Source organism: Epinephelus fuscoguttatus, linkage group LG1 (assembly GCF_011397635.1).
Source record: "Epinephelus fuscoguttatus linkage group LG1, E.fuscoguttatus.final_Chr_v1".
Taxonomy (NCBI): domain Eukaryota; kingdom Metazoa; phylum Chordata; class Actinopteri; order Perciformes; family Serranidae; genus Epinephelus; species Epinephelus fuscoguttatus.
The window spans coordinates 18,238,672-18,266,607 of record NC_064752.1 but is presented as its reverse complement, the minus strand read 5'-3'; the positions used below and the strand labels follow the sequence as shown (position 1 = coordinate 18,266,607).

The following is a 27,936-nucleotide window of genomic DNA, read 5'->3' as shown; positions in this document are numbered from 1 at the left end:
TTAGAGGTTTTATTTTACTTTCTTTCTGGACTTTTTATGCAGGAAAACCGTGTTAAATGAAATATCAATCATAGCCGAGTGTTTTTACAAACTTTAAAACATGTCTGGAGGGGGACTTTAAGTCTGTTATAACAGTCCTTAATGGTTCTGAACTCAAGGATATTTTTGGGGAATTAAACTGAAAATGCTGAAGCATAACACAGGGAAAAAGCCCCAAGGGAAATATTACACAACTTTATTATATACACAATGACATGAAGGGTGAGTGCAGGCACATTATAGGAATATCACTGTGTGGTATTGTTTGTTCTGAAGTAGCAACAAGTGTTGATTTTTACCCAGCAGACATCACAGGCAGGGATTACTTTCTATCAGACTAAATATACACATCTCCTTCTCTGCTGTCTGTTGGTCTACATACCACTATTTGTAATTTTCAGACAAAGGGGTGGGGGTGGAGGGAGGGAGGGAGGGAGGAAGAGAGGGGGGTCACAGACAGCTGACGCACCGGAGCGGAGCGCTGCGCGTTTCGGTGCGCATCTTCATTCCTGGCTGCAGGAGGAAAGGTGCGCACAGTGGCTGTCCCATCCTCGGAAAAATCACTTCTTCCACTCGACTTGCATGTGATTTAATCGACTTTAATCTCAGTGTCGGATTTTGTGCGTTACAACCCGCAACTTCAGTGATATTAAAGTCGGTGCGCAACAGCGGAGAAGAGAAGGTGAATTTATTACTAACACAAGACAACGAAGGACTTATTCTGCTCACGCCACTGAAGATCATGGATGCACATGGATACTCTGCATGGCATCATTAAATGTTAACCGGTGTTTAAGTTTAAGCGCACTTCTCCTCCTTGTGAAGTTCTTCTAGTTCTCCCATGATGGACGGCAGACACCCGTCCAGGACTGTCACACCTGCCTCTGCAGCTTTTGCCAACACATGAGAAGGAGAAACATGTTTTGTCTGATGAAATCTCGGAGCTTATCAGACAGCAGCAGGGCTATGGGGATCAGACATGGGACAAAAGTCCAGCATCACTCCAAACCCATCTCTAAAATATACTTCTTTTTTATTCTGCTCCTGCTTATTTTTACACCCAGAGTGGATTCATCGTGGTGGTGAGTCACATCTGTAGAGTGCATTGCTGATATTTGAATGTTTAAATTTACAATCATGACAAAAACAGTGCAAAAAGAAGTTTTGATGCAAACATGACTAAAAAAAACCCCTAAATTTTACCCTTAAGTTTACCATTTACTCATTTTTCCTCTGTCAGGTGTAAAGCTGGAAAATTCTCTCATGATAAAGGCAAACAAAGTACATGTCTTCTGCTTATCTGACCGACATGATCTAAAACTTTCATCTTGCCAGAGGCATTCTGCTGCTTTTTTGCCAACAACCCCACAAAAAATAAACTCATAACGTGTCTAGTCAAATAAAAGATGACCATGGAGCACATTTATTTCACCTCTGCGTGGGAATTTTTGTGCTATTTTCTCTAAAAACATCAATGCAAAATGAGATGTTCAGCGCAGCTATGTGTGTCATGTGTTCATGAAGATTAATGGTGTTGGGGGGAATCTCCCCTATCCATCCATCTTGCCCAGAGCGAGTGGCAGGTGCAGGCGCTGGTGCATGAATAAATGCCCCTTGATGATTTCTCTTGAGGTTTTAAATGCTCAGAGGAGAGGAAAAAAAAAACATGGAGGGTGTAAGCACCCCCCTCTCTTATCCCACCCACATGAAATAGTTGTTCCTATGTGTCAGGTCACACTTTGAGAAATTGTATTTGATGTGCACTTTATATTTAACCAGCCACACTGAAGCAGTTTCGCTCTTCATCGTTGATTGCACTGCACATCACAATTAGCCTCTGTTTTACACATGGATTTAGATTTAAACATGCACCCTGTGTAAATAGTGTCATGAATTGTAATTTCCCAAGAGAGCCAAAAGCATATGTTATCCTATTTTCCGTTGAGCAATTCCTTTGCTGTCTTATGCAAATACGTTATGAATTAACACTGCGATTAAAACGCTGAGACATTCCAGAGAAACAGAGAGACACAGAGCAGGAGACGTTTGGAAGCATTGTGTCCACATGATTAATACTTATTCAATCCTGGTTTGTGTTGTTAGGGCCTATTTTTAACTGTTGCGATAATTCAGATGAGCACTGTGTGTCTTGCTTGCACAGGGACCCCCTACCCCTCTCTCTCTTTCTATGTGTGTGTCCTCTTGGAGACAGTCAGGGGTCTTTTGGCACAGCCGGTGTGTACGACACACAATAAACACAAGTAGTGCTTCTGCTCTGCTTTACTGCTCAGGCAGATAGTCGAAGCTAGAACGGGACTGGGACACCCATAACGGGAGTGGAAACTGCCTGCTACGTCCGTTTCTGTCTCGGTGGCCAGGCGACACAAATGTGGCTGCGATTAGGCACTATAATGATATCCGGATGGAGAGTGGAGCGTGCAGGCTTAGAGAGGGAGGGTGGGAGGAGAAAAGGGGGGGAGGTGAGGGGACTGCGTCTGCATATGGTCGATCTGCGAGGCTGGGAGGGTAAGGCCTGAGCGGTCACTTGCACTGTAGATGACTGTCCTCATGTCCTGTTGATAAGAGGCCCCCCCAGTGTCACAATGCCACCAGCATGTGATCCACCCTTTTAAGAGTTGCTACAAAGTGAGGGATTATGTGTGAATAGAGCAGGAAGCAAAGGCCTGTCACAGGGAGAGAGGTGCTTTTCACTGAATGTGAGGAATTTAATAATCGCTTCAACATCCTGAATATCTGAGACTCAAGTAGACAAGGAGTATGGACGGTATGAAAAATAGGCACACTTGTTGGAATCAAATCAATGATGTAGACTTGCAGGAAAAGATCCACATTTTGGCTTTCTTACTGTCAGCTGAGAAGACTCATACCATTCTCTTGTCTGGGGTTGGATATCAGTACTCAATACTTTTAAGGTATCGACCAAAATAACCCAGTACCAAGTACTATTGAGACTTCTCCAGTAAGACGATACCTGCATTTGATCTTTTTGTATCAAGATCTGGAAAAACCACACAGCTTCTATGGTTTTTCTCGCAGCCAATAGGCACAAGTGTTCTACGATTTAATGCGACATGCAGTAGGCCCTCGATCGCAGCAGATACAACCAATACAGTATACAGTAATATGTTGTGGTGAGGTGGAGCGCAGTTTATTTACGGAGTTGGCAGTTCAGCGTGCCGAGATGCGACCAACATGTTCAAAAGTATGGTATTATTTTACAGAACTGAATGCTTCCACTCAAATGATGGGTATCAAACGATTTAGCAAAAAAGGTATCAAATTCAGAATTTTTAAATGATTCCCATATGAAGCTACAAGCAGCAGCCAGCTAACATCTATCATCTCCAAAGCTCACCAACACATTGTATCTTGTTTAATTTGTACCAAAACCTAAAGGGTAAAAACAATGGCATCCACCATACATGGACAAATTAGTGTGAGTCTGTTTCTTTAGTGTACAATCACCTGAAAATAAGAACTGTCGCGTTTTTGTTACCTTAGAATGAGACGTCATACCTCTTTAGGGAGCGGGTCCTCATCTACAGAGATCACCATGTTGCACTGCCATGTTTCTACAGTAGCCCAGAACAGACAAAACAAACACTGGCCCCAGATAGGGCCATTCACGTTTTCATGTTTGCCGCCATAGTTTGCAGCCCCTTCACGATGACCAGCATTGGACAAACCCATTTTTTTAACATGAAGCTGCATTATTCAGTGTTCATACCGGTTTAAATCAGCAGGTCCAATTGTTTTGAAGAGGAAAAGACCTCTGTGGATAATCTGGCTCCGGATCAAAGCCTCCTGAATATCCAAATCAGAAATAGGGTGAGCACACATTAACAGGTACTGGGCAAGCAGGTCATCTGCGACGTGCAAACAGGTAGGAGAAACACAGATTCATTACATGAAAGTGCTTTAATCAGTGTCTTTACTGGTTTAAATCACCAGTTTCACTGATTTCTTTGGAGATTAAGAGACCTCTGCCAACAATTAAGCTCCCAGTAAAAACCTCCCGAACAAGGAATACTGAAGGATTTCAAAGGTTCAGCTGGTTGCAATCTGCAATCCTCACTGCTCGACGCCACTAAATCTCACTAAAACTCACACTGCTTCTCTAAACAAGCACAATGTAACAATTTAATTAGTGAGCTTTAGAATGAGCATATTCCCCTTGACTCTTCCTTCAAAGGGTAATCCAGTGATTGAGTATTGTGCTTCCATAAAGTTGTAGGACATGTGAGAGACTGAATCAAAAATTACAGCAAAATCGAAGCAGCAGAGACCGAGATATCCCAATCTTTTGTCCGTAGTATTCATCAGACTTTAAAAATGCTGGATCCTTCAATACCCAAACACCACCTCTTTCAAACTCCACCGCAGAAGTTTGTGACACAGACCTTGTTATAAATTCATACTCTCAACTGCTTCATTCCCGTCATATCGTTTAGACTGTAATTACCAGCAGAAAAAAAACAGTCACGTCATCCTCCCACTTGTAACTGCGAAGTGGAAATGCTGGGAATTTCCCACATGGTGAAAAGAACTAAGGGTCAACAAACCAGCGGCAAAATGGCTTCAAAGCCGTCATCATCATATTTTTACTGACACAATTAATTTTGTTCACAATGAGGCAACAGTGTGTTTGAATCTGAATTTACTTGGTAATGAACCACGACAAATACATAACACAGCAACAGTAGCTAATTTAGGCCATTTATTGGTGTGAATTATAAGTTAGCAGCGGGGGTAACCATCTTGCAATAATGCGTGAACATTCTGCCGACACTGGGTGAGTGCCACATGAGCTGAGATAACCTGTATGACATCATCATGACATCATCATGGGTTACTTTCTCAGACTTTACACTGCTCCCCCTGAGCTACAGAAGACAAAATGCTGCACACCTCAACACAGACTGAGATGTGATCCCACATGATGATTAACTGTGTAAAATTGGTGGAGCGCCCCTTTAACTTAATGATCAATACTGTGTCCGCAGGTACATCGGAGCGCTGGGTGCTCGGGTGATCTGCGACAACATTCCCGGCCTGGTGAACAAGCAGCGGCAGCTGTGCCAGCGGCACCCAGACCTGATGCAGTCCATCGGCGAGGGAGCCAAAGAGTGGATCAAAGAGTGTCAGCACCAGTTCAGACACCACCGCTGGAACTGCAGCACGCTGGACCGGGACCACACTGTGTTTGGCCGGGTGATGCTGCGAAGTGAGTCTGCACACGTGTGACTGAGATTTCCATCTGTGTGGCTCTTTGTATGTGCGTGACAGTGGTTGTTTATGTCAGTGACACTTGAGTTAATCATCCTCGTAAATGTCTCCGCTGTTACCAGATAAGCAGAGAATTAATAGGTGTCTCATTAAATCAACTCTGCCCTGGAATACAAACAGAAAGAGAAAGTGTTGTGGGGTTGTTTTACCTTCTCTGGAATGAGGGAAGATTGGGAAAGTGGATGTTCTCCGAAAACAAGTAGCAGATCGAGAGATCCACACTGGTGATGTATAAACAGTAATAGGAGATGTAAATATTTGGGTAGATGTTTCTGGCAGCCAGACAAAGCTTTACTCCCTGACATATCGCCTGTGTTCTGCTTCATTGCGTGAGGAGGAATGAGAACAGGAGGTGGGTGGGAAAGCCAGACCAAATAACCCCCAAAATCTCCTCTTGTCTGAAATGAAAACACAGCCCAGTGACTGAGAAAGCTGCCATCTGTGCAAATTAAAAGGTGAAAGGAGAGTCGGCTGGACTGTGATGTTATAGCTGACATGCTGCTACCTCTGTCTGGACCATCCACCATAAATGGACTGATTTCTGTGCTCCTGCTGTCTGGAATATAATGGAGAAAGGCTGCTTTACTGAGCAGTAACACAGTGAACTCGGGCATTAAAAGAACAGCTTATCAAAGACAGCAACAAAACCAGCTGTGGCGTGGTTTACGACAACATTTACAAGACCTTTAAATGAAAAATATTTTTCCACTGAAAAATAATACATCATTCTTTAAAGAATTTAACTGAAATGTCTCTCTTTTCTTTGCACTCAGGCAGCCGTGAGGCAGCGTTCGTCTACGCCATCTCTTCAGCAGGAGTGGTGTATGCCATTACCAGGGCCTGCAGTCAGGGGGAGCTAAAGATCTGCAACTGCGACGGCCAAAAGCGAGGGCGAGCGAGTGACGACAGGGGCAGTTTCGACTGGGGCGGATGCAGCGACAACATCAACTACGGCATAAAATTTGCCAAGGCCTTTGTGGATGCTCGAGAGAGGATGGTTAAAGACGCTCGTGCTCTGATGAACCTGCACAACAACCGGTGTGGTCGGATGGTGAGCAGCAGCTTTATTCGGAGTTCGGCAGATGGAGTTACAGTATCTAACTGCAGTATATACAGGATGTATAGAAGGAGTTACAGGTCTTTGTACCCATGATAGGTGGTTAAAGGCCCTGGAAGAAGCAAGACGTTGACCATGAGTTTTGTATCAATGTGATAAAACAGCATTTATTTGTTGGTTTGTTTTTTATTTTACTGGGCTAGGCAAAAATACCATTCCCGACAGGTTATTTATCTATATCTCAAGTAGGGCTGTAACTAACAATCATTTATGTAAACAGTTAATCTACCCATTATTTTATGTATTCAACCCCAGAAAACAATGAAGAATACAATTTCTCGCAATATATTTAAATGTCTTGCTCTGTCCGACTAAGTGCGCCTGATTGGGATGACATCTGTCCATTAAATGGACATCATTTGTGGTTTTAAGCCACATAGATATGGCACAGTAGGGGCCTGCTACACCAACTAGTGGGTTGAGAAGGCCGTTATCAGCGCATTCAGTGGCCATTACCAGTTCGTTAGGTTTCACTTTCACTTTCCTTAGTTTTAGGCACCAAAACTACAAGTTAAGGTCTAGAAAAGATCGTGGTTGGGTGTATGGTTTCAAATGGGACTCAAACCCCAGTTTCCTCGGTGAAAGCCTTATCGAGCTGAAAGGTTCATTTCTTGGCTTGATAATGGCACTCTCAACCTAATAGTAGGAATGGACGATAGTATTGGCATGTCATCCATATCAGCTGATATTGGCCAACACACTTTTTCTGATTTTGCACAATGAGTGAATATTACATACTCTGAAAAGGCATTGTATTTCATGCCTTTATTTACTGGTGTGTCATCACGATAAGAGTATGCATGCATAATATGATGTTAATTCCACTGCAAAAGAGACTTACTGATCACTAAAATTAGGTAGGGGGAAAAAGTGGATATATTAATATCGGCATCGGCTATTCAGTTTTCAATTTTCAAAATCTTTATTTCGAACATGAAGATAGAATAAAAAACACCAACACAGGACCGCACAAGGAAGTGCTAAGAAACAAATAAAAGTATACTGTATATTGTATTCGACAAGTCTTAACATGTTCGAAAGGGAGTAGGAGGAAGTACAAAACTTATATAGTCCTACCCCTTGGACTCTGTATTATATTTTTCTTAACAATATAATAAAGAATAATTAATATCAAGTTTTTAAGATATCAAAAATATAGAAATCTATTCATAACTGAGATATAAATGCTATATCGTATGAATTATAGTATAAACATGTATAAATAAATAGATACATAAAATGCTATTTACTATGTGCACCTATATACATCCATATACAGACACGTTTATGTATATATATATATATATATATATATACCCACATATAAATATTTACACACATTACTAGCTTCCATTCACACATTTATACACATTTATTTTTTATTTTTTCACCCATCCATATTCCTGCACCTAGTAAAAATAACCTCCTTATATTTCCTTTTGAACTGGATTATGTTTCGGCTTTGTTTTAGTTCCACTATCAGTCAAATGGGTTGTTCCATATTATCATATTGCCACACTAACAGTCTGAAATTTAAAAACATTCAGTTTATAATCATTTTTACATTTGAGAAGCTGGAGAACCCTTAAATGTCTGGCATTTTTGCTCAAATAATAACTTATAAAATTAACCAATTATCTAAATATATGCTAATTGAATGTTGACTGACTATATCAATTAATCATGTGAGTACAATCTCAATTGAATATTCAGAAAATTTACAGTCTCACAACTTATATTAATATGAATGTCACGATGGCAGAATATTTTATCCATGTAGCCCGCCAATGATCCCATGTGTTGTTCTGTTTAAGAGAAAAAGAGTAAAACATTCTTCTGGGTTTGTGTGACGACAACACTTTCGGTAACAGGCAACAAAGTCAGATCTAATATCCTAGCATAATCCATTATGAATTGGTATATTTACTTTTAGGTATAACACAGACAGGCTAGGTTGTGTCCAAAAGTCTTTGGAGGAAAATGACTTCAAGTTAACTCCAGTCATTGTGATCACATCTTCATCATGCCATGGGCAACATCATAGGCTTAACACCCTGTCACCTTTGACCTCTGCTCTAGGCAGTGAAGCGCTTTATGAAGCTGGAGTGCAAGTGTCATGGGGTCAGTGGCTCCTGTTCTCTGAGGACCTGCTGGCTCGCCATGTCGGACTTCAGGCGAACTGGAGACTACCTTCGCAAGAAGTACAACACAGCCATCGAGGTGACCATGAACCAGGACGGGACGGGCTTTATGGTGGCTGACAAGGACTTCAAGGGAAGCACCAAGAACGAGTTAGTGTATGTCGAGAACTCACCAGATTACTGTCTCACGGACCGCGCAGCAGGTGAGTCAATGAATTAATGAAGAATTAATGTCTTTTAATGGGGAAATGAGGAGCTCCTTGCAAAGAGTGAAAATTTGTACTGATACTTTTGACACTCAAAGAGTGAAATAAAGACAATGGTAGCTTTAAATTTGCATGACGATAGTGCTCTTTTTCACTGTTGAATCATGCTTATTTTCAAAGGGTCAGTGCACCCCAATCACACAAACATTCACCTGTGCACCCCTTTTGGTATATATCTGCCCAAATTCATTTTGTTGCATGAACACGGAACAAAGACAAATATTTTTGGATTAGGAAAACCATTATATATATATATATATATATACACTGAACAGACACTTTACAGTAGAAATATAAACTTGTCAGTGCTGGTGGACAAACTATGTAATGACGTCACTGTTTCTCAATTCCTTTTTGTGTTCTGCAATGTCTTGTTCCTTGAGTCTCCCACCAGAATACTGCCACCACCTCAATATATAATTGGTAATGAGCATTTGGTTTCTGGTCCTTAAAAGCAAATCTAAAAGAATGGGATCTAGGGTATCTGATACACTCAGCAACAATAGGCGTTTTTGGACCAAACCATTCTGGGGACCCCCTGAGAGGAACTGCCAACCGGGGAGCTCCCCTGAGAACTACACACCTTCAAGGTTTTTTTTTTTTCCCCCTGTTTACATTCGCACCGCCAATACGAACGCTTAAGTGACGTAAGCTAGCTAGCGGTTAGCATAGCAACTTCACTTTGGTTTTCCCCCATTGCATATATGCTTAGTAAGTCTGGACTTCACTCTCAGTCCATTTACCTGTGTTTTCTTCCATCTGTTTGTGTCTGTCTATCTAACTGTTAACAGCAGCTAACAGGTTTTTAAAAATGGCGGTTGCTGGTGCTGCACTGGCTGTGCTCAACCAAGCAACGTACACTTATGTCTGAACCAATCACCATACACTTAGATCGCTCATGGTTTCTCTTGTGCAAGGAGAGTTCCTACTGTGATATAGGAGTTATTAAATTCACTCTGAATGGCATTTCTAAGAGCTACGATTGTTCCCAGTTCTTGCAGTGCGGACACAACAAAAAGGAGGGCTTTTAAAACTATGGAAAAGTTCCTCCACTCCAAGAATGCCTTATCTGTCTTACTAACAAACAGGATGTCTCTGGTACAGACCTTGCTACGAACAGCTTTCGTTTAAAACTATTTGCATTGTGTGTGGTAGAGCGGTCCCGAGTCAGTCCCAAGGATCATATCCAGGATGATGTGAGCATATTTTAATTAACGGGCGGGTATTAGCTAAAATAACATCATTACCAGACTGGACTTTTTATTAGCAGATACCAAATATTAAAAAGGTCTTGGATTGGGATCCAGGCCAAAAAAGCTTAACTGGGAGATAACATGACATAACACATGTATGTACTGTATTTTTAATTCAGATTTTATATCAGCGAGACATTGTCAATCTACATTCTAATTAAATGACTTAAAATAAAACAGTGCAACACCAAATTTCCAATTTTAAAAAGACAACTGAGAATGTTGTTATGAGACAAGTCAAACAGGTGGTTGGTCCTGTGTCACTGTGAAAATCTAAGAGTATCAGAGACTCGTCCACTGAAGCCTTGCATTCCTTCACAGCTTAACGTTCAATGATTTGACCTTTAACATCTCCCTCAATTCCTTGTGTTTGCTTTACCTTGTTAAGCTCTGTCTCTCTGCTCCAATTCAGCATCTTAAATAGAGCTTGAAGGAGTTCACTAGCTCACTGTTAATTTGTAAGACAGCGTAGTGTGTATGAGCAGGGGACATGATGGTACCAGATTCTCTGTTAGCTTGGCTGCAGCTCAACAACTGCGGGGTAATGAAGGTGTGTACACTCAAAGCAAAGGCAGTCTTTCCTTGTTAAAAGGTGATCTTAAAAGGAGCTTATGACGCTCCTCGCCACTAATCTCCATTGTATAGGAATTCACAGCCTAAGGATACATGCAGGCTTATTTTTCAAATCCTTCCTTTGGTCAGTGTTAAACTCCACTCTCCCGAGCCTGAGGGGAATATCTCTCCTTATCCTTTTTTCTTTACTTCAGGGATGCTCTGTTATTAGACGTGGCATCTGATTTTAGGCTTAGGTTTTACACCTGAGTACATGGACACCTCCATGTTTGTCTGAGACTACTCTGTTAGCATGTCCGTAAACCAATACCCTGCCGGAGAGTGTGGGAAAAGTGATATTCACTTTCAAAATGTTCACTGGTGCTCAGAGGGGGTCAACTGCCAACATGAGCAGTTCTACAGTGTGTCATCACTGGACATTTTCCAAAATGGGATTAAGTTGAGCTAACAGGCGCCTCGGAGTAACCAACTATTAAAGACAACAGACTAGAGTGACTAGAGTTACTGTTCGTGCAATAGAAAAGGTAGAAGTGAGTTCCATTTTCCTTTAAAGCTGCACTTATTAAGACTTCTCTTATCACTGGATCGAATGTGTGTAATGTTAAAGGGGTCAATCAGATATCCAACGATACCACTACTGTACCTACCAGCAGACAGACAAAGATAGCAACTAGCCAGCAACCATTACACTACAACATATCAGCTAAAGAGCAAGGGGCCAGTTGCACAAAACACCTTAAGGTAAGATTTTCCTTAAAAATGTCCTTAATGTTTCCTTTAAATGTTCACTTAAGTATTTATGGTTTTCTCCTCGTCTCAGTCTTATACTAAAGAAATCCCTTGACCATTGCACAAAAGACCTTAGCAACCAAAGCAAGATAAAAAAGAAAACCTTAAGGTACCTCTGACTCCATCTTAACTGCAACATGGCTGAGTTTATGGTGATAAGTGAAAAAAACTAACACATCCCGAGACGGGTGTTCCGGCGACCACAAGAACCCCATGGATATGCTTTTGATTTTACACTATAGATTAGACTAAATTAATTTTTGTTGCTTCTTCCTACGATAGTTTTCTGTTTACTGGTATTTGGGGATTAAATTTACTTTGTAGTTTCTGCTTTGTATAATGACATTCCTCCAGAAGTATAATCTTGTCCTCCTCTGACCAATAATGTTTTCTTGTCTTCTCTTCTTCTGCCATTTTTTTCACTATCTAACCATAAGCCAATTTTGTGAGATGCTAACAGGAATTACAAGCATGAGTCCAAGCAAACCAACCATCTCCATGGACACTTTTACTGCTGTGAAATCTTTTTCAATGCACTAAATGAGTTTTTCCTCAACAAAAGAAACCTTTTAAGGGATTCTGTGCAACTGTGCAAGTCCCTCAAGTGTCATATTTTAGGAGAAAACTAAAGGTGTTTTGTGCAACCGGTCCCAGATATTTCCCTCAAGTGTTGGTGGGGACCGATGATAATATTAGACCCTGACTGATGGGAAGAAAGACTTCAAATGAATGCTAATGTTGCTCCAACTCTGCTGGATGTTTAAATAAGCAAATGTTTGCTAATTCCTTTGCTCAGTCAAGTTTATAATATGCCAATATTATGTTTACAACCTGCTCTCCTGCCCCCAAGTAGCCAAAAAAATCTATCAATGCAGCTTTGAAGAAGGAAAGTGCTTGGATAAAACTTTGAGGTGACATAGGAAACATTTTGTTTCCCTGCACGACAAGTCTGAAAACTGAGACTTTTGGCTACGTGTGGGTACAGGAATTTGATGTACTGTACATGTATGTCATTGTATGATCCAGCCTGTAACAATTTAAGGGCTTTAACCTACGATGGCATTGGTTAAATACAGTTTCAAGTTTTTGACTGTTCTCTGTCTTTCCAATAATGCTTTAAAAAAAATGCAAAACTTTAGATTTCAAGTCTGTCAGTAAGATGTTTATTCTATTTACTAAACCCAAAATGAGTAGATTTTCTGAGAAATCGCCACTGTACTATTTATTAAAGTGAACTATATGCTATCCTACAGAATTTGAATTTTAGTAACAACAAATATACATTTTTTTATTCATTAAATAACAAAACTGCCCTAACATAAGATTTTTTTCTAAAAATTAAAAATTAAACAATATCAATTATGAACATTTACTTTCAGGAGGAGCCTACCTTTCTTTCAAACTTAAAATTGTTCTATTATTTATTGTGTGCTGGTAAAGTGCAGAAAATTGCCGTGTTGAGAATTCTCTCACAAACAAACATCATGCCAGAAGAAAAATCAGGATTTTATTTCTAATGCAAATACATACATTTCTTTACAGGTTCCTTGGGCACAGCAGGCAGAGTGTGCAACAAATCCTCCAGAGGCACAGACGGCTGCGAGGTCATGTGCTGTGGGCGGGGCTACGACACCATGCGTGTCAAACGTGTCACCAAGTGCGAGTGCAAGTTCAAGTGGTGCTGCGCTGTGGAGTGTAAAGACTGCGAGGAAGTGGTGGACGTTCACACCTGCAAGCCCCACAAGCGACCCGATTGGTTGGACATAACCTAATGAGGACACCTGACCAATCACACGTCACCACTGACTCAATAACCTGCTCGCTAATGACTGCATTTTGTTATGGGATATATAATATGGATAATACCTCTGGCTTTTGATCCTTTGACACTTCCTGAAGCAGAGACTTCACAGACCTGATGCTAAACTGGAAATTAGGCCCAGTTACTGAGGATGTGCTGCTTTGTTCAGTTTTTTAAGACAAACTTTGAACCTTTGATACAAAATGGCTGAATATTATATTATTCTGTTGTAAATGCACCCTTGTTTAAAGCAGAGATCTGAGGTAACCTCTGTATTATAGTAACATTTAGCCTGAACAGAAAGCGATGAAGAAAGAAAGATGGAGAGATCTTTTGAGATAATGTAAAGACACTGATATTGCATCATTTAAAATGATACCGTCATTGTGTGGAACTGCAACAAATCATTTAAGATACAAAAGACAGTTGCTGGTAATGATCGCAACTCTAACAAACTAACAAAGTTCCTACTATAAGATCAGACAATCACACTGTGAAGCAAAAGGAACTGCAAAAAGGAGGACAAGTATGGACTATCAATTGATGTGGCCACATACTGTACCTGCTGTAAGTTTGTCAGGTTCTTGGGAGAAAAAAGACACACTAAACAGGAGAAATGTTTCACATTTTTCATATAATATCTCGCTTGTATGACTGTCTGCAATTGGTCTAACACATTCTGGCTATGTTGCCTTATGGAGAACTTTTATCATGTCTACCTCTGGTTCTTTGTCTTCGTTTCCTTGTTTTGTTTCAGCGCTACACTGAGAGCAAGCAAATGTCCTTAGGCTATGTTCAGACAGACAACAGCACTGCATAAAACACACACCCTAATTCAGTGAGGCTACCATATCAAAAAATGTAGTGTTACAGCTGCAACACAAGGCACTGTGTAGGCCGATCTAGACATGCAGGTGCACATTCAATGTAAATTACAGATACAAAGGATGATAAAATAATTTTCAATGAGATTACTTTTCCAAAGTTGTTAAACATAAATGTCATAATGCAACAAACTGCTAAGCAGTGATTTTGTGTCTGATAAACCTTCAGACTCATGGATTTGTTATTTAAAACTGCTATCATCAGTATCATCAGTAACAACATGCCTGCACCAACACAGCTGTTTCTGATCTGAACACTCAGTCAGTTCTTCTGCCTGCAGCCTTTGTTGCTCACCGAGATTTATCTACTTCCAGCTTGTCTTGGTCATAGTTATTTCTTATTTTACAACCACCTCTCATGCCTCTAGTAAGATTGATGCTGTTCTGTAGTTAAAGTTTGCTTTTAAAGCTCGGGTAGGTAGGTAAATTTTGTCGTCATTGGGCAACAATCCCTAATAAACCTTGAGCTTATTGTAATTCAAGTGGACTGAGAGAAAACTAGACCTCAGTACCTCCTCTTGACTCTGTTTCAAGCTTTAGAAAATCTGGACCATGACGGGAGACTTTGCTCAATCACAGGTCATTTCAGAGAGAGGGCGTTCCTATTGGCTCTTCTACAAATGAGGATGCAAGTGCATGTCCCTTCAGACGGTGAAAGCCTGATTCAGTGATGGAGAATACTGCAGACAAAGTTGCTATTCTAGCATTGGCAACAACTGCCAAAACTGCAAAGCGACCCAACAAAGGAAGATGAACTTATCAAAAAGAGAGTCTGATGGGGCGTTGGTGGCTTGGTGGTAGAGCAGGCGCCCCATATACAAGGCTGTTGCCGCAGCGGCCCGGGTTCGAATCCAGCCTGTGGCCCTTTGCTGCATGTCACTCCCTCTCTCTCTCTCCCCCTTTCACACTTGTCTGTCCTATCAATTAAAGGCTTAAAAATGCCCAAAAATATCTTTAAAAAAAAAAAGAGAGTATGACAATGAACAAAAGAAAACTCGTGTCACTATCAGGAAAGTGTTTCAGAGATGGACAGAAAATGTTGCTAATAGTTAAGCCTTCTGCTAACTGGTGCCGAACGCCCATCACTGTGACTTCAAGTTCACATTTACTTAGCTAAGGTTAGCATGAGCCTTGAATCACAGTGTGTCCTCCACCTCACTCCACCTCACCGAGAGGAGAGCTTGCAGCAGCTCTGGAGATGGACCCCAGTCAGTGACTAGGGGTGTAAAACACTTATTTCATCACGATACGATATCAAATCGATTCTTTGGACAACAAAATTCACTTTAAACTGACTCCACTTACACACATAAAACAGCACATGGGACAAGTTCACTTTCAGGTCTTTCTGTCACAAAGTCCTTTCCTGAAGAATACTTTTCATTTAAACCCAAACCATCACCTTCTTTCATAAAACTTGAGGTCTATCTGGCTTAAAACCCTGAAGGCAAATTTCTCCCAACAGCCATAAAATATGGACAGCCCCAACTCCCTGCAAGATTAGCAAACTTTCTGTTGCTGCCATTGTACAGGTTAGACCCAGTCCTGCCAGTCACAACCAGCCTGCTGTGACACCTGGCGCTGTGGGGTTTGGCTGAATTTGACCCGCTACAATGGGCAACAGAAGGTCGGCCTCCAGAACTACTGCTAGCTCTCCTCCATGCAGAGCAGTCCACAATGGTGGGGAGTGAGGGAGAGGGACTGTAGGGTGGCTAGCAGCTAATTCTTGGATGATTTGTGGTGTGATCAACAGAGACAATGCATTGTGTGCAACTCTACAATAAAAATACGATCAGGCTAAATAAAACAATGTATGGGAAACACTGGGTCGTCTGATGGATGGGGCTTAGGACAGAGAGGGGGGAGCTGCAGGAGGAGGGTGAATTCAAATTCTGCCGTTTTTTACCTTTTCCAGATTTTTGCCTACCCCAGCTTTAAAGCTTTGGCTCACAGATGGTGAGACACATTTACAGTAATTATTTTTAAGATGGTATCAGACCCAGTGCTTCTCTTTGGATTACTGTCCAGAAGCTTTATGCTCAGGTTATAGAGTTTTGTTTGGTCTCAGCTGGTGAACTGAAACTTTACTGATCTGAAAAAAATCATTCTGTAAATGTGATGAAGGTTCATGATGTCAGTAACGTGTGGTGGTAGATGGAGCTAATTTTTAATTCAACTCACTGTCATTATGGTCAGCTGTAACAGACACAACAGCCGTTATACTTCTGATAAGATAATGCAACTTCCCTCAAACTAAAAGGCCTTAGAATTACAAAAAATATATGCTGCTATACAGTCATAGATCCTACCTAAAACTGAACAGCACAATATGTACTGTAAAGCTTAAGATCCTAACTATACAGGAAAATATTAAACACAAAGTCTCTGTTTAAGAGCTTAAATCTGTATGAGGTCCTGTTGCCATTTTCAAACCAGTTGTTATTCCACGCACTCTGTCCCCAGCGTACACTTCTCAGAGGTGGGTTGTATTTTAAGGTTGTAAGTGGAGGTTTTCTCACCACTTGGTGTTCATTGCAAAGGCCAGCACAGCATGTTTCTTCTGTCATCGTATTGTGACAGAACACTTTTAAAATGCAATCTTATGCAATTGTGCTTTCAGGCCTTGGTGCACATATTCACTGGCTCTGACTGGTTTGTGAGAAGTGAAGTATTTCATGAAGCTGGGCCAAGACATTGCAGAAAGACCAGTGAAGTAGCTACGGACCCTGAATTTGACTTTTCAACATCTGGTAATGCAGCCAGACATCAAGCTAGGCCATTGGAGACAAAACCCTCAGAGGGGTTTATAGATCTAAATGAATCTGACAACAAGCTGTGGGATGCTGAGAGTCAACAAATTTTTTCAAGTCCACGTAATGAGGAGGGGAGCCAAAGCAAAGTGCTTTGAACGAGGCCAAATGACACACGGTGTCAAACGTTCACGAGTCAAAGGTTAATTGCAAACAAAAGAGCCTGTTTTGAATGTAAATGAAGAGCACGTTGGCGGTGTTTTTCTTAAAGATTAGAAAGGTGAGAGCTGTTCATGTACAGTGGGGGCCGACCTGAGTCTGCGCCACTCTGGCCCCCAAAAGTTCATATTTCCATTCCCCAGTTTTACAGAGTGTGATTGAGCACAACACTGACAATTAAAGGTTAACGTTTTATTCCCAAATCCACATTGGAAACCACTGGGCCTGCACTGATCTGTACAAGGGCTGGACAAGAGAAAGAAAATCAAATTTCACAATATTTTTGACCAAATACCCGGATATTGATACTGCAATGATATAATAGGGCTGACTACTGTTGCTTTCATAACATATTTACACAATAAGATTTTTTCAATGAATAATAATCAGTAATGTAGGTAAAGGCAAATGATAAAACAGCTAGAACGATCTATTAGGTACAGTTGTTTTGATACCAACATCAATATTGGACATGCCTCCGATAGTGCCTAAAATGCTGGATCGGGTATTGGCAAGGTGATGAGTCTATGCGCCAATCTGATACACTAAAATAAAGAACACTAATGTTGTTTCACACATGGATAAAATGGTAGTTTTCCTTGAAATCAGTTCTTCTTTGTACTCCACAAAAGCAGCCACACAGCAAGTTGCCCTGTGCAGCTGGCAACTACTGTCTTAAGCCCCGTTTCCACCAAACACTTTCGGTATGGTACCTTTGGAACCAAAAGTAACCCTTGAGACATGGTACCCAGACTCTTGGGCCGTTGGCGTTTCCATCGTAAACAGTACTCTTTCATTTATTTTCCACTCACTGCTCCATCTAGAACATGCTCAATTTCCTCATAAATGGAACGTCTGCACCTTGTTTATTGTCCGAAGAACGGGATTGCACACTGACATTTTCAGAACAATATAGAACAGGCTGCAGTGAGAGTCTCTCTCCATGGGATATCTAAGAATTAGTTTGTGCATTTAGTCCTTCTCAGGCAAGCACAGCCGGCCGAAGCCCACAGGAAAAATGCTCTATGATGCTTTTTTTTCTCCGGGCAAGGATTAGAAAGCAGGTCACATAACCCAGTCAAAATTAATAGATATTTTTTTAACGCTTGAAGATCCACTCTTAACTAAAAGTCTGTGTCATCCAAGAGAGACAATAAAACCCATGAAAAGGTCAAAGTTGTCACGGTGAAATTTAAGGTGTGCTGATGCATTCACGTCGCCAGCTCATATACTGAGTAACATTACAAATAAACGTTCCACCTTAAAGCCTCTGGAAACCCAAATCCACAATAGCCTTCTAACTATGTAATTTAGGGTCTTATGTACATAATATTAAACATGTAAAACAATTAGAAATCTGTTTCCATCCAAATTCGAAATATCTGTCTTTTAAGTTTTTGTACATTCTTGAAATTGGGTTTGATTTGGCCATGGTTATCTCTGAGATTTATTATGCAATAAATTCCAAACCAATCATAAATCATCAGTCAGTTGTCTCATCCCGCCCCCCAGTGGCAGCGCAACAAAACCTTTCTGCTCCAGCTAAATCTCCCGCTTTGAGGGTCGGTGTGTGTCAGAGTAAAGACATATTTAAGCTATTAAGACTGGATGTGTTTGAATGAAAAAGGCTATTATCAGAAAAACGGAGCAGATTTATGTTTTCAATGAAAACATATCTCAATGAAGAAAGGCAAAGCGCTAGCCTCCCGTTGTCATTCATCTCAGCTAACAGCCGGGCTCAACCGGGCACGTCTGCAGCGCGAGTCCCGTAGCAGCTCGCCCCCTGTTAATCAATTACAGCGGCTCCACCGGCAACGGGAGCGGCGCGACAACTCTATTTTACGCAGCTCTTCTATTGTTTATCCGTGACACTGTGTCCGTGGCGGACATTTGAAAGCGAGTAGATGACAATCAGTACAGTAAACTTGTAGATAACTCAAATATATGTAATAACTTAGGTGGAAAATGCTTTAACATTTCATGCAGCCTACATGCAGCCTCTCGGCTCAGCAAACGGTAAACAACCCCGCTGGCTTCTCTACGTGTCGCGTGAATATGCCGCGACGCTACGCTGTACGTTTGCAGCCGGTGGAGCCTGGCCGTAACATTGCATGTAAAAGTTATGCTAACTATTCTACAAAGTAACATTAATATGAATCACAAAACATTTTGAAACTTACCATTCAGTGACCACCTGAAAGGAATCGTTTTCAGCTTCTGCTTCGTCCTCTGAATCATCAGAGGGCTCAAACATGTACGGCTGGATTAAATTTGTGGCAGCCATTGCTGAGCCAGGGAGATGTCAATCAAAACGAGAGAGCTGTCAATCAGAGCGTTATCTGCCACGCCCACTCTGTCCTGGCAAGTGGTCTAAACAGCAAAATGAGCTGTTTTTAAACCAGGTTTTCTAATAGTTATTAATGGTTATTTTCACTCAGACTTTTGTGGATGATTAATGAGACACTCGACTTTGATATAATATATGCATTTTTACTATTTTAAGCTGTGTTTCCAAAGGCTTTAAAAGTCGCCAGCAGTCGGCCCAGTGAATTAAGTTTTTATTTCTCAGACTACAGCTGCTGCAAGAGGCATCGAAACATCCTTTATGTTTACTAACGTAAAACTCTCCACGGTATGAACAGTGGTTACAACTCGGCCCTGAGCAGAGTGACTGTCCTCTACTGACCAATCAGACTGCAGTGTTCACAGCTCCACCTTTTAGTACCAGATCTGTGTGCTAGGTACCCCAACAGAGGGGGGACCAAAAATGGGGACGGTACGGAACAGTTCAATTGGTACCATCCACAACTTTTCACAGTGGAAACAGAAAAAATGCGCACCCAACTGAATTGTACCATACTACTCGGTGGAAACGAGGCTTTTACACAGCAAAAAAGGAATAGCGTTCCAGTTAACAGTGTAACGTTAGTGGTTAGCAAAATGTCACCACTTTGGCAATTTCTATGGCATTCATTCTCATTATGTATTTGTTCCTGTTTTACAAAGGGTTTAACCTGAGCCCTGCCACAAAACAATGACAGCAAACATCTCACATCTATACAAGATTCATAGTAAACAGCTGTTAAATTCTTTTTTAACGCAATGATATGAGATCGATATTTAGTATCGGCTGATATGCAGGTTGAGGAATTGGTAACAGGAATGAAAAAATGGTTTTGGAGGATCTCTACTGATCAGTTCAGAAAAATTACATCACTTTACTGTAATGCACGATACCCAAAATCTAGGATATCTTGTCTCATGTCACAATATCAGTATAATATTGATATAATGCCCAGCTCCAATCTGATCTGACTGAGGGTGAATGTCTTAGGTATGGTACATATGTTAATTTGGGTCTATTCACTTTATTTACAATTTAATTTTTAGATGTACTGAAGTTAAATTTCAGTCAACAGAAAAATATACTTTTATATGTTACATGTATCTTGAATTTCAAGTCAGTCTTTTCCACGGTCAGCATTAGGTGCAGCGGTGTCCCAGTTTGTATTACTGTCTAGGGAGGTATTTTCACCTTTGAAATGCAGGTCCCAAAATACCTTACTGCCTCTATATTAAACCTTGTTGATCCCCCCCCTCTGTCACTCCTATTAGAAGTCTTCCGTTCTCTTCCAGCTTATATGGTCACCTGTGTTTTAGCCCTGATTCAGTTATGGCAGGGAGAGGATAAAGATAATGCAGCCAACCGTGTTGGTGTTTTAAAGTTCAGTAGGCTCAATGTCAGGTAATTCCAGAGTATATTTTCCAGAAACATAACTGCACTGGCAGATGGTGGCCGTGGATAGCAACAGAATTTACATCACAAACACCTCTGAAGTTCAAATATAACATCATCTTTACGGAATCTTAAAATCAAGGGCTTCTTTTTTTACAAAGCAAATTGTTGTCGAGCAATTAGCTAAGCTGTACACGCAGACAGAGCAGATTAATAATACTTTGCTGATCTTTAAATCTGTCACAGTATCCGTGCCGCTTTGTTCCCCACAGTGTGCGATCCAGTTGAACTCTGTAAAAATAACAGGAGCAGCATCGCAGGCATTCTCTGCCATCATAGTGATATCAAATGGGCATCTCAATTTAACAACATTTCAGAGCTAAAATTGGCCCGGAGGGAGAGACTAGCCGTGTGGTCCGCGCGGATGTTTCACATTCAGGGGGACCAGGAGAGAGAAATGTTGTAATCCATGCTTACAAATGGTAATGAGTCAAAACCGATTCAGTGTTGTGTCAGTTTTATACTAAACATGTTTAATATTCTCCTTGAACTTGTCTGACTAGTCCAAACCACTGGACTCCATCTAATCGTATGATTAATATCTGTGATGTACAGCAATATGGGAAATATGTTGATATGTTTACATTGTGAAATTGTTGCTCTCTAGGCTATTTCAGAAAAGTGTTGAAAATCTGTCCCTGTAGTTTTCCTGTTTTTCTTGGAAGAGAGGAAGGCCCTTACGACCCTATCAGCAGTAATTAAGAGCTTTATGTGGACATGGAATTGGACTTGATTATAGCTGCTATAGTGTGGTGTATTTACTGTCTTTGCCAAGTGACATCATTTGTTACCGGGAGAATCCAGCTATAAATCCCACACACAGTATGTTTCTGAAGCGCTGACAAAGGAAAAGACTCCCACAAACTCAAGATTAACAATGTAAAATGTCTTTACAGCATAAACCAAGATCATTGTCAGCATCTAGCCGCTGCTTATGTCACCAGTGAGATACAATAAATGAGCATATTGGGGTTCAGTGTCTTTCTCAAGGATACTTAAGCAGGGCAGACAGCGTTTGACACACACTCAATGTTAAATCTTGAAATGCATAATCCTTAAATCTATTCAGCCAACTCACATGCAGTAGATTTATTGTCTGAATACAGATGTACAGAGCTGATACTTGGCATCTAGATGCTGCTTTTCCACACAACTGATCTGCACAGCGGAGACTGGAGCGGTGATAAATACTTTCCCTAAAACCCACATAAGATACAGAGCCTCATGCCAGCCATTATATTAAATCTATTTTACATAGGCCACAAGCATCAATTGCCTTGTGGCTACTTTCTGCTGGGCACCACAGACCACAAAGGGACTATACTATCCTGTGGACGGAGATTATTAAATCCACCAACACCTCATCCGATGAGCAGCAGCACACAAAGACAGGCGAAGCTATGCATGCTAAACTGATAATGATGTCGTCTTACAAAATGTCATAGATAAGCATCAGAAAACAGCACATGGAAAAACAGTGTAGCAGATGCATAAACCATAGCACAGGTATAAGGAGCCAAATATAAAATACGGTTACAATTTTCTAGCTTATTTTGAATACTTAGATTACTTTCCTCACATTTAAGACAGAAATGTATTTAAAACAACATGTTAAATGAAATTGTTAATATTTGTAGGCTATGTGTAAAAAATATAAATGCTAAATGTTAAATATAGTTAAATCTCAATCTAAATGTTAGAGCTAAATGATTCGCCGAACATTGAGCTAAATGTTTAAAAATATGCAGATAGCTTACATGGCGTCTATCCTTGTGATACACTGGCTGAACTTCTGTTCAGCCAGTGTAAACACCTGAACTGGGCGTCACAGCAGGTCGATGGCCAGCAGCAACGCCAGCTCTAACCTGTGTAACGGCAGCAACAGAAAGTTTAATGATCCACCAGGGAGTCAGAGTGGTCCGGGATCAAACCCCCTTCACTAACATTTATATTTAACATTAAATTAATGAGGGTGGCACGATGGTGTGGTGGTTAGCACTCTCGCCTCACAGCAAGAGGGTTGCCGGTCCGATCCCGGGCGTGGGAGCATGTTTGCATGTTCTCCCCGTGTCAGCGTGGGTTCTCTCCGGGCACTCCGGCTTCCTCCCACAGTCCAAAGACATGCAGATTGGGGACTAGGTTAATTGATAACTCTAAATTGTCCGTAGGCGTGAATGGTTGTTTGTCTCTATGTGTCAGCCCTGCGATAGTCTGGCGACCTGTCCAGGGTGTACCCTGCCTCTCACCCGATGTCAGCTGGGATAGGCTCCAGCCCCCCGCGACCCTCAAGAGGATGAAGCGGTTAGAAGATGAATGAATGAATGAATTAAATTAATGAAAAAAATAATAATAACAATAATATATAATATAGCTAACAATTGCACATTGTGTAGCATAATTTTTTTTCCCACATGAATTAGTGTCTCAAATGTGAGGAAATATGCTAAACATGAAGAAAGTATTCAGAAAATATTCAAAACATATCAGCTACAAAATCGTACCATTTTCTTCAGAAATTGCATTATCTAGTTTTTATAGGGTTTTTTTCATATTTTATTGCAATTTTCTTCGTTCTACAGGTCACCCAATGTGTCTTGATCTTGCAATATTTTCATTTTCTTTTGCTATGCACCAATACACCAAAGGAAATTCCTTTAACGTGACAACATACTTGGCCATTACCCAGATTCTGTCTAATATAATATGTGACAAAACCTAGGCCAGAGTTTACCATGAAAATTACTTACACATAAATAATGTGTGCAAGGAAAGAGTGATGTTTATCTTCCTAAAGCCAATATACAACAACATACAACAATATCTGCTCGACATAGCAGGGAGATAAAAAACACCAGAAACAGAAGTGGAGAAGAGAATCTGCCAAAAATCAGCCCAAACAGCAACACTCAAAACACTCCAGCATGAGACTTCACAACAGAGTTAAAGCATCATAACTGACTGAGCCAAACAACAATCACAAAGCAGGCCCAAAGGTAGATGAAAGCAGCACAAAAGCAAACATTAGCTAACACTGTTCATAAGCACATCTGCAGGGAAACAGCAGCATCAGCAGGGTCAGAGGTCATTTTACCCAGCATAAAAACAGCAGAGCCAAAACATCACTGACAGTTAGCATGTTAGCAAACACAGCTCCTACCTTGGTGAAGTGAAGCAGTCTCAGCCAGGTAAACATCTCTGAGAAGACTTTCCATGGTCCCATATCTGACACCGTGACAGGAATGAGGACTGATACATGGAGTTGTTTATTTACAGCAGGGGCAGCAGAAAGGAGGGGGTAAAATGCTAGTTTATCTTTGGCCAGCTTACTTCTCCACTAAACCATGAACAAAATTTGACTGTTAGCATGTGAGCTTGATGACACGCTACGTTAGCAACAGGTGGATTCAGAACAGGCGTTAGCAAAGGAGCACCCTTAGTATCAGCAACAGGCTCGCGGATCAAACAGGTGGGCGGGGCACCGACAGTTTAAATATCCCGCCCTGTCACAAAGGGTGCGTTTGATTTATTTATCTATGCTCCCTGCTGGCAGAATATGTCACATGACAGTATAAATATAATACTAATACTACTACTAACAATAATAATAATAATACTAATAATAACAATAATGATGATGATAAAACACTTTTTAAATCAAAGTTGCAAAATGCAGGAATAAAACATTTCAAAAATAATACAAAAATAAAATTAAACAAAAAATAGAATAAGATAATACACTTTAGTAATACGGCACATTTCAAATCACAGTTACAAAGTTCTGAATAAAAAAAAATTCGAATTAATAAAAGTATAAAATTAAATAAAATTCCCCCCAATATAATAATAGTAATGATGATGATGATGATGATAATAATAATAATAATAATAATAATAATGATACACTTTTCAAATGTAAGTTGCGAAGTGCTAGATTTAAACTTTTCAAACTAATATAAAAATAAAACTGAATAAAATACCAAAAAATAAAATAAAATAAAATAATACACTTTAATAATACAGCACTTTCTTAAGTAATGCACTACTTTTCAAATCAAAGTTACAGAGGCACTGGATTAAAACGTTTTTAAATAATACAAAAGTAAAATTGAATAAAATACCAAAAAATAATATATAACAAAATAATAATAATAATAGTAATAATAATAATAGAATAATATTTATTTGTGTCTCTTTATGCTCACTTTGTAGTCATGTCGCGTCCCTTCGGGGGCATTTGTGTCTTTTTTGGTCATTTTGTGTCTCTTTGCAGCTCCTTTGCATCTCTCTCTGTTCTTTTTGAGTGTCTTTCTGATCGGAAGGTGTTAATTTGAGTGACAATTTGCAGGTGAAGTCCTGGATGGCCCCGCACAATTTGGGCCTCTGCTCCTGTGACCAGTAGGTGGGTTAGTAATTCATCCACAAATAATGTTACCTCGCCTGAAGAGCATTTATGTTGTTCTTTTAGATTATTGTTTTTGGACCCAACAGCAAAGCTAAGTGCTCAAGATGTATAGCTTTCTTTTTTAGTGTGTCTGATATGATGGACAGTTAATGAGTGGGAGAAAGAGAAGAGGGCAGCAGATTCAGTGATCCAGTCATAGTGTGATGTTGCCTGTTAGTGGATTATTAGCTCACTGGGTGGTCATTTAGGAAACATAATAGGCGAAATCCAGGTCTGAAACATCTCATACTGTCTGTCATGATGACCCAGTTCATCATTGGAAGGCTCAGTCTGAACACACTGAAACAGACTAATGTCCAGACATAACACACCTCTGTGAGAAGTGTTTTGTTCTGTTTTTAGTTGAGGCTGATTGTAACCTTCAGGGACACACTTGGCAAAGATCCCAGGCCACAAGAAATCATTAATTCTTCTTGCTGGTGAGCATAGTGTGCTGGCAAGATGGTATTAGCACATAGAAACTTTAATAGCTTTGCCACCCAACATATTCCCCAAATCATCATTTTACTCAACTGGCTGCAGCCATAAATGTTGTAAATGTCTCAAACATCTCTTATCTTATAAAAGGCATGTGGAGAAAAATGAAACTTCATATACTCTCTTGTCTTCACCACTTCTTTCTTGTTTTCATCTTTACCTTCCTTTCTGTATCTCTTTTTTCTCTTCTCCTGACTTTGATGCACTCTGGAGGTCAGTGAACAATTCAAGTTTCAGCTTGCAGCACGAAACGGCGCTCCAGCACTGAGAGCAAACACTTGAACGCCCGTCAACAGTCCTCCTCGACAGCGATTTTCATTACTGCCGCTCGCCACTTGAGCATGAGTGTATGGAGTATGATTATGGCACCAACGGTTCACTGGGAACATGCCACATAAAAGCATCTGCTGATGGAGGTGGAGTGGTGTAATCATAATGATGGGCACGATGGCTCTTGGCTTTATATAGTCTAGGAGCAGCAGCAGGGTGGCAGAGCGAGGAGTTTGTCCTTGAAAAAGATACCAACTCACTGTCAATACACAAGTGATCTCAGAATATGAAGGGAAATTGCATCCATTGTACAAAAAGGAACCTATTGAAATATGTCTCCCACTTTATGTTGAAATAGTTTGCCTTGGAGATTACCTGTTTATCCAGGCCTGTAGACATTTGGAAGTTCTGACTGGACAAAAAATATTATCTGAACGCAGGTGCTTGCAGCTGAAGCATTCAGTGTCCATACATCCATTTAGAGAATATCATTTCAGCATATTTAAAACAATAGTACTGACACAACGAAACAAAAACCACAGAACAAAAATGCACTGAAAGACAAATTTATTGTGAGTTTTGCTTTCAAACTCATCCAAGGGTAGTTACAGCTTTTCAAACATTCTCCTGTCTTCAGCATGTACTCTTACATTTCAGCTGCACACGATAAAAATCTCACATTTCAAGTGTCACAAATTCAAACAGACATAGCTTAGTCTTGATCGGGGTTATTAAAATATGATCCAAATTTGCACAGTACTGCAGTAACACATATTTTTATGTGCCCTTGTCTATTTTTTTAAAAGTATGTTTGCCATTGTTACATGGCTGCTGTGCTAATGCTAATCATTGGACATTCAACAATTTTGTTATAAATTAACAAATTTTAAAGGCATCTATGTATCACACTGAATTCATCAAAGTTGAACAGAGTTGCCACTAAACTTGACATCAATACTGTAGGTGCAGTAAATTCTAAATTGGAGTGTTTCACTATTGTAATGTTTAAAAGCGAGTATTTTTCCCCTGGATGGTGAAGACATGACCTGCCCGAGGCCCCAGTTACACAGAAAGCATTTTAGCAGCTGGAGGCAGCTTTGTGTAATTGTTTTTAATGAGAATGAAGCTTTTTGCTCGTGATTTTTGCGTGGCAAAGTGCCTCGCATTTCTGCACTCTAGGCGCCTGGCGTTTTTGCCAGAGCGCTCTGAACTCCTCAAGTTGAAAAAACTTCAACACAAAGCAGAAAAACGCCCCGCATCATCTCTTTTTTCAACATCTTTTTTCTTATTGTCCAATCAGATTTGAGAGGTGGTCCTTCCGTGGTGGTCATGACAACAAGTTCACAGTTGGTAAACAATGGAGAAACTGGTGGTAGTGGTTGTTGGATACCGAGAGCTATACGGCCTGACCATAGACAGCAGGTTGTCAAACTGCCCACGAGTCATCCTAACATATGCCTGGAAACAGCCATCATGGAGGAGAAGCTCCTGGACCAACTGGTGGTACTCCCCATGATCCACCCTCTTTTTTAGGGTCTCATGTACCCACACAGATCTCTGTTTCCCTGTGCCCGACAAACTATTTGCTGACAGCCTCTCACCCTCAACCAGAGCTACAGCAAGTACCCTCTGCCTCAACACTTTAGGAACTAGCTACAAATTTCTGTCAAATAAGTGATATAAATAAATAAATGGTAGATTGATTACATGGGAAGGTTAGAATAAGGACCAACCTGCAAAACACTTTCTGTGTGAACGGGGCCGTACTCTGCCTCTGATTGGATGAACCTGA

At 40.5% G+C, this 27,936-nt stretch overlaps 1 protein-coding gene across 1 annotated transcript; it reads left to right on the top strand.

Moving 5' to 3' along the window:
* Positions 1-543: 543 nt before the first annotated feature.
* On the top strand, positions 544-15,082 carry wnt2ba (wingless-type MMTV integration site family, member 2Ba). The gene is made up of 5 exons (XM_049588282.1): positions 544-1,121; positions 5,064-5,284; positions 6,120-6,397; positions 8,543-8,807; positions 13,028-15,082. Exons 1-5 carry the CDS (start codon positions 943-945, stop codon positions 13,255-13,257), a joined length of 1,173 nt encoding a protein of 390 aa, XP_049444239.1. The 5' UTR covers positions 544-942; the 3' UTR covers positions 13,258-15,082.
* Positions 15,083-27,936: the final 12,854 nt, after the last annotated feature.

Coding starts and splice junctions, on each gene's coding strand:
- wnt2ba (XM_049588282.1), top strand. CDS start 943: ATGAGAAGGAGAAACATGTTTTGTCTGATGAAATCTCGGAGCTTATCA. Junction 1,122..5,063: donor AGAGTGGATTCATCGTGGTG/GTGAGTCACATC, acceptor CTGTGTCCGCAG/GTACATCGGAGCGCTGGGTG. Junction 5,285..6,119: donor TGGCCGGGTGATGCTGCGAA/GTGAGTCTGCAC, acceptor CTTTGCACTCAG/GCAGCCGTGAGGCAGCGTTC.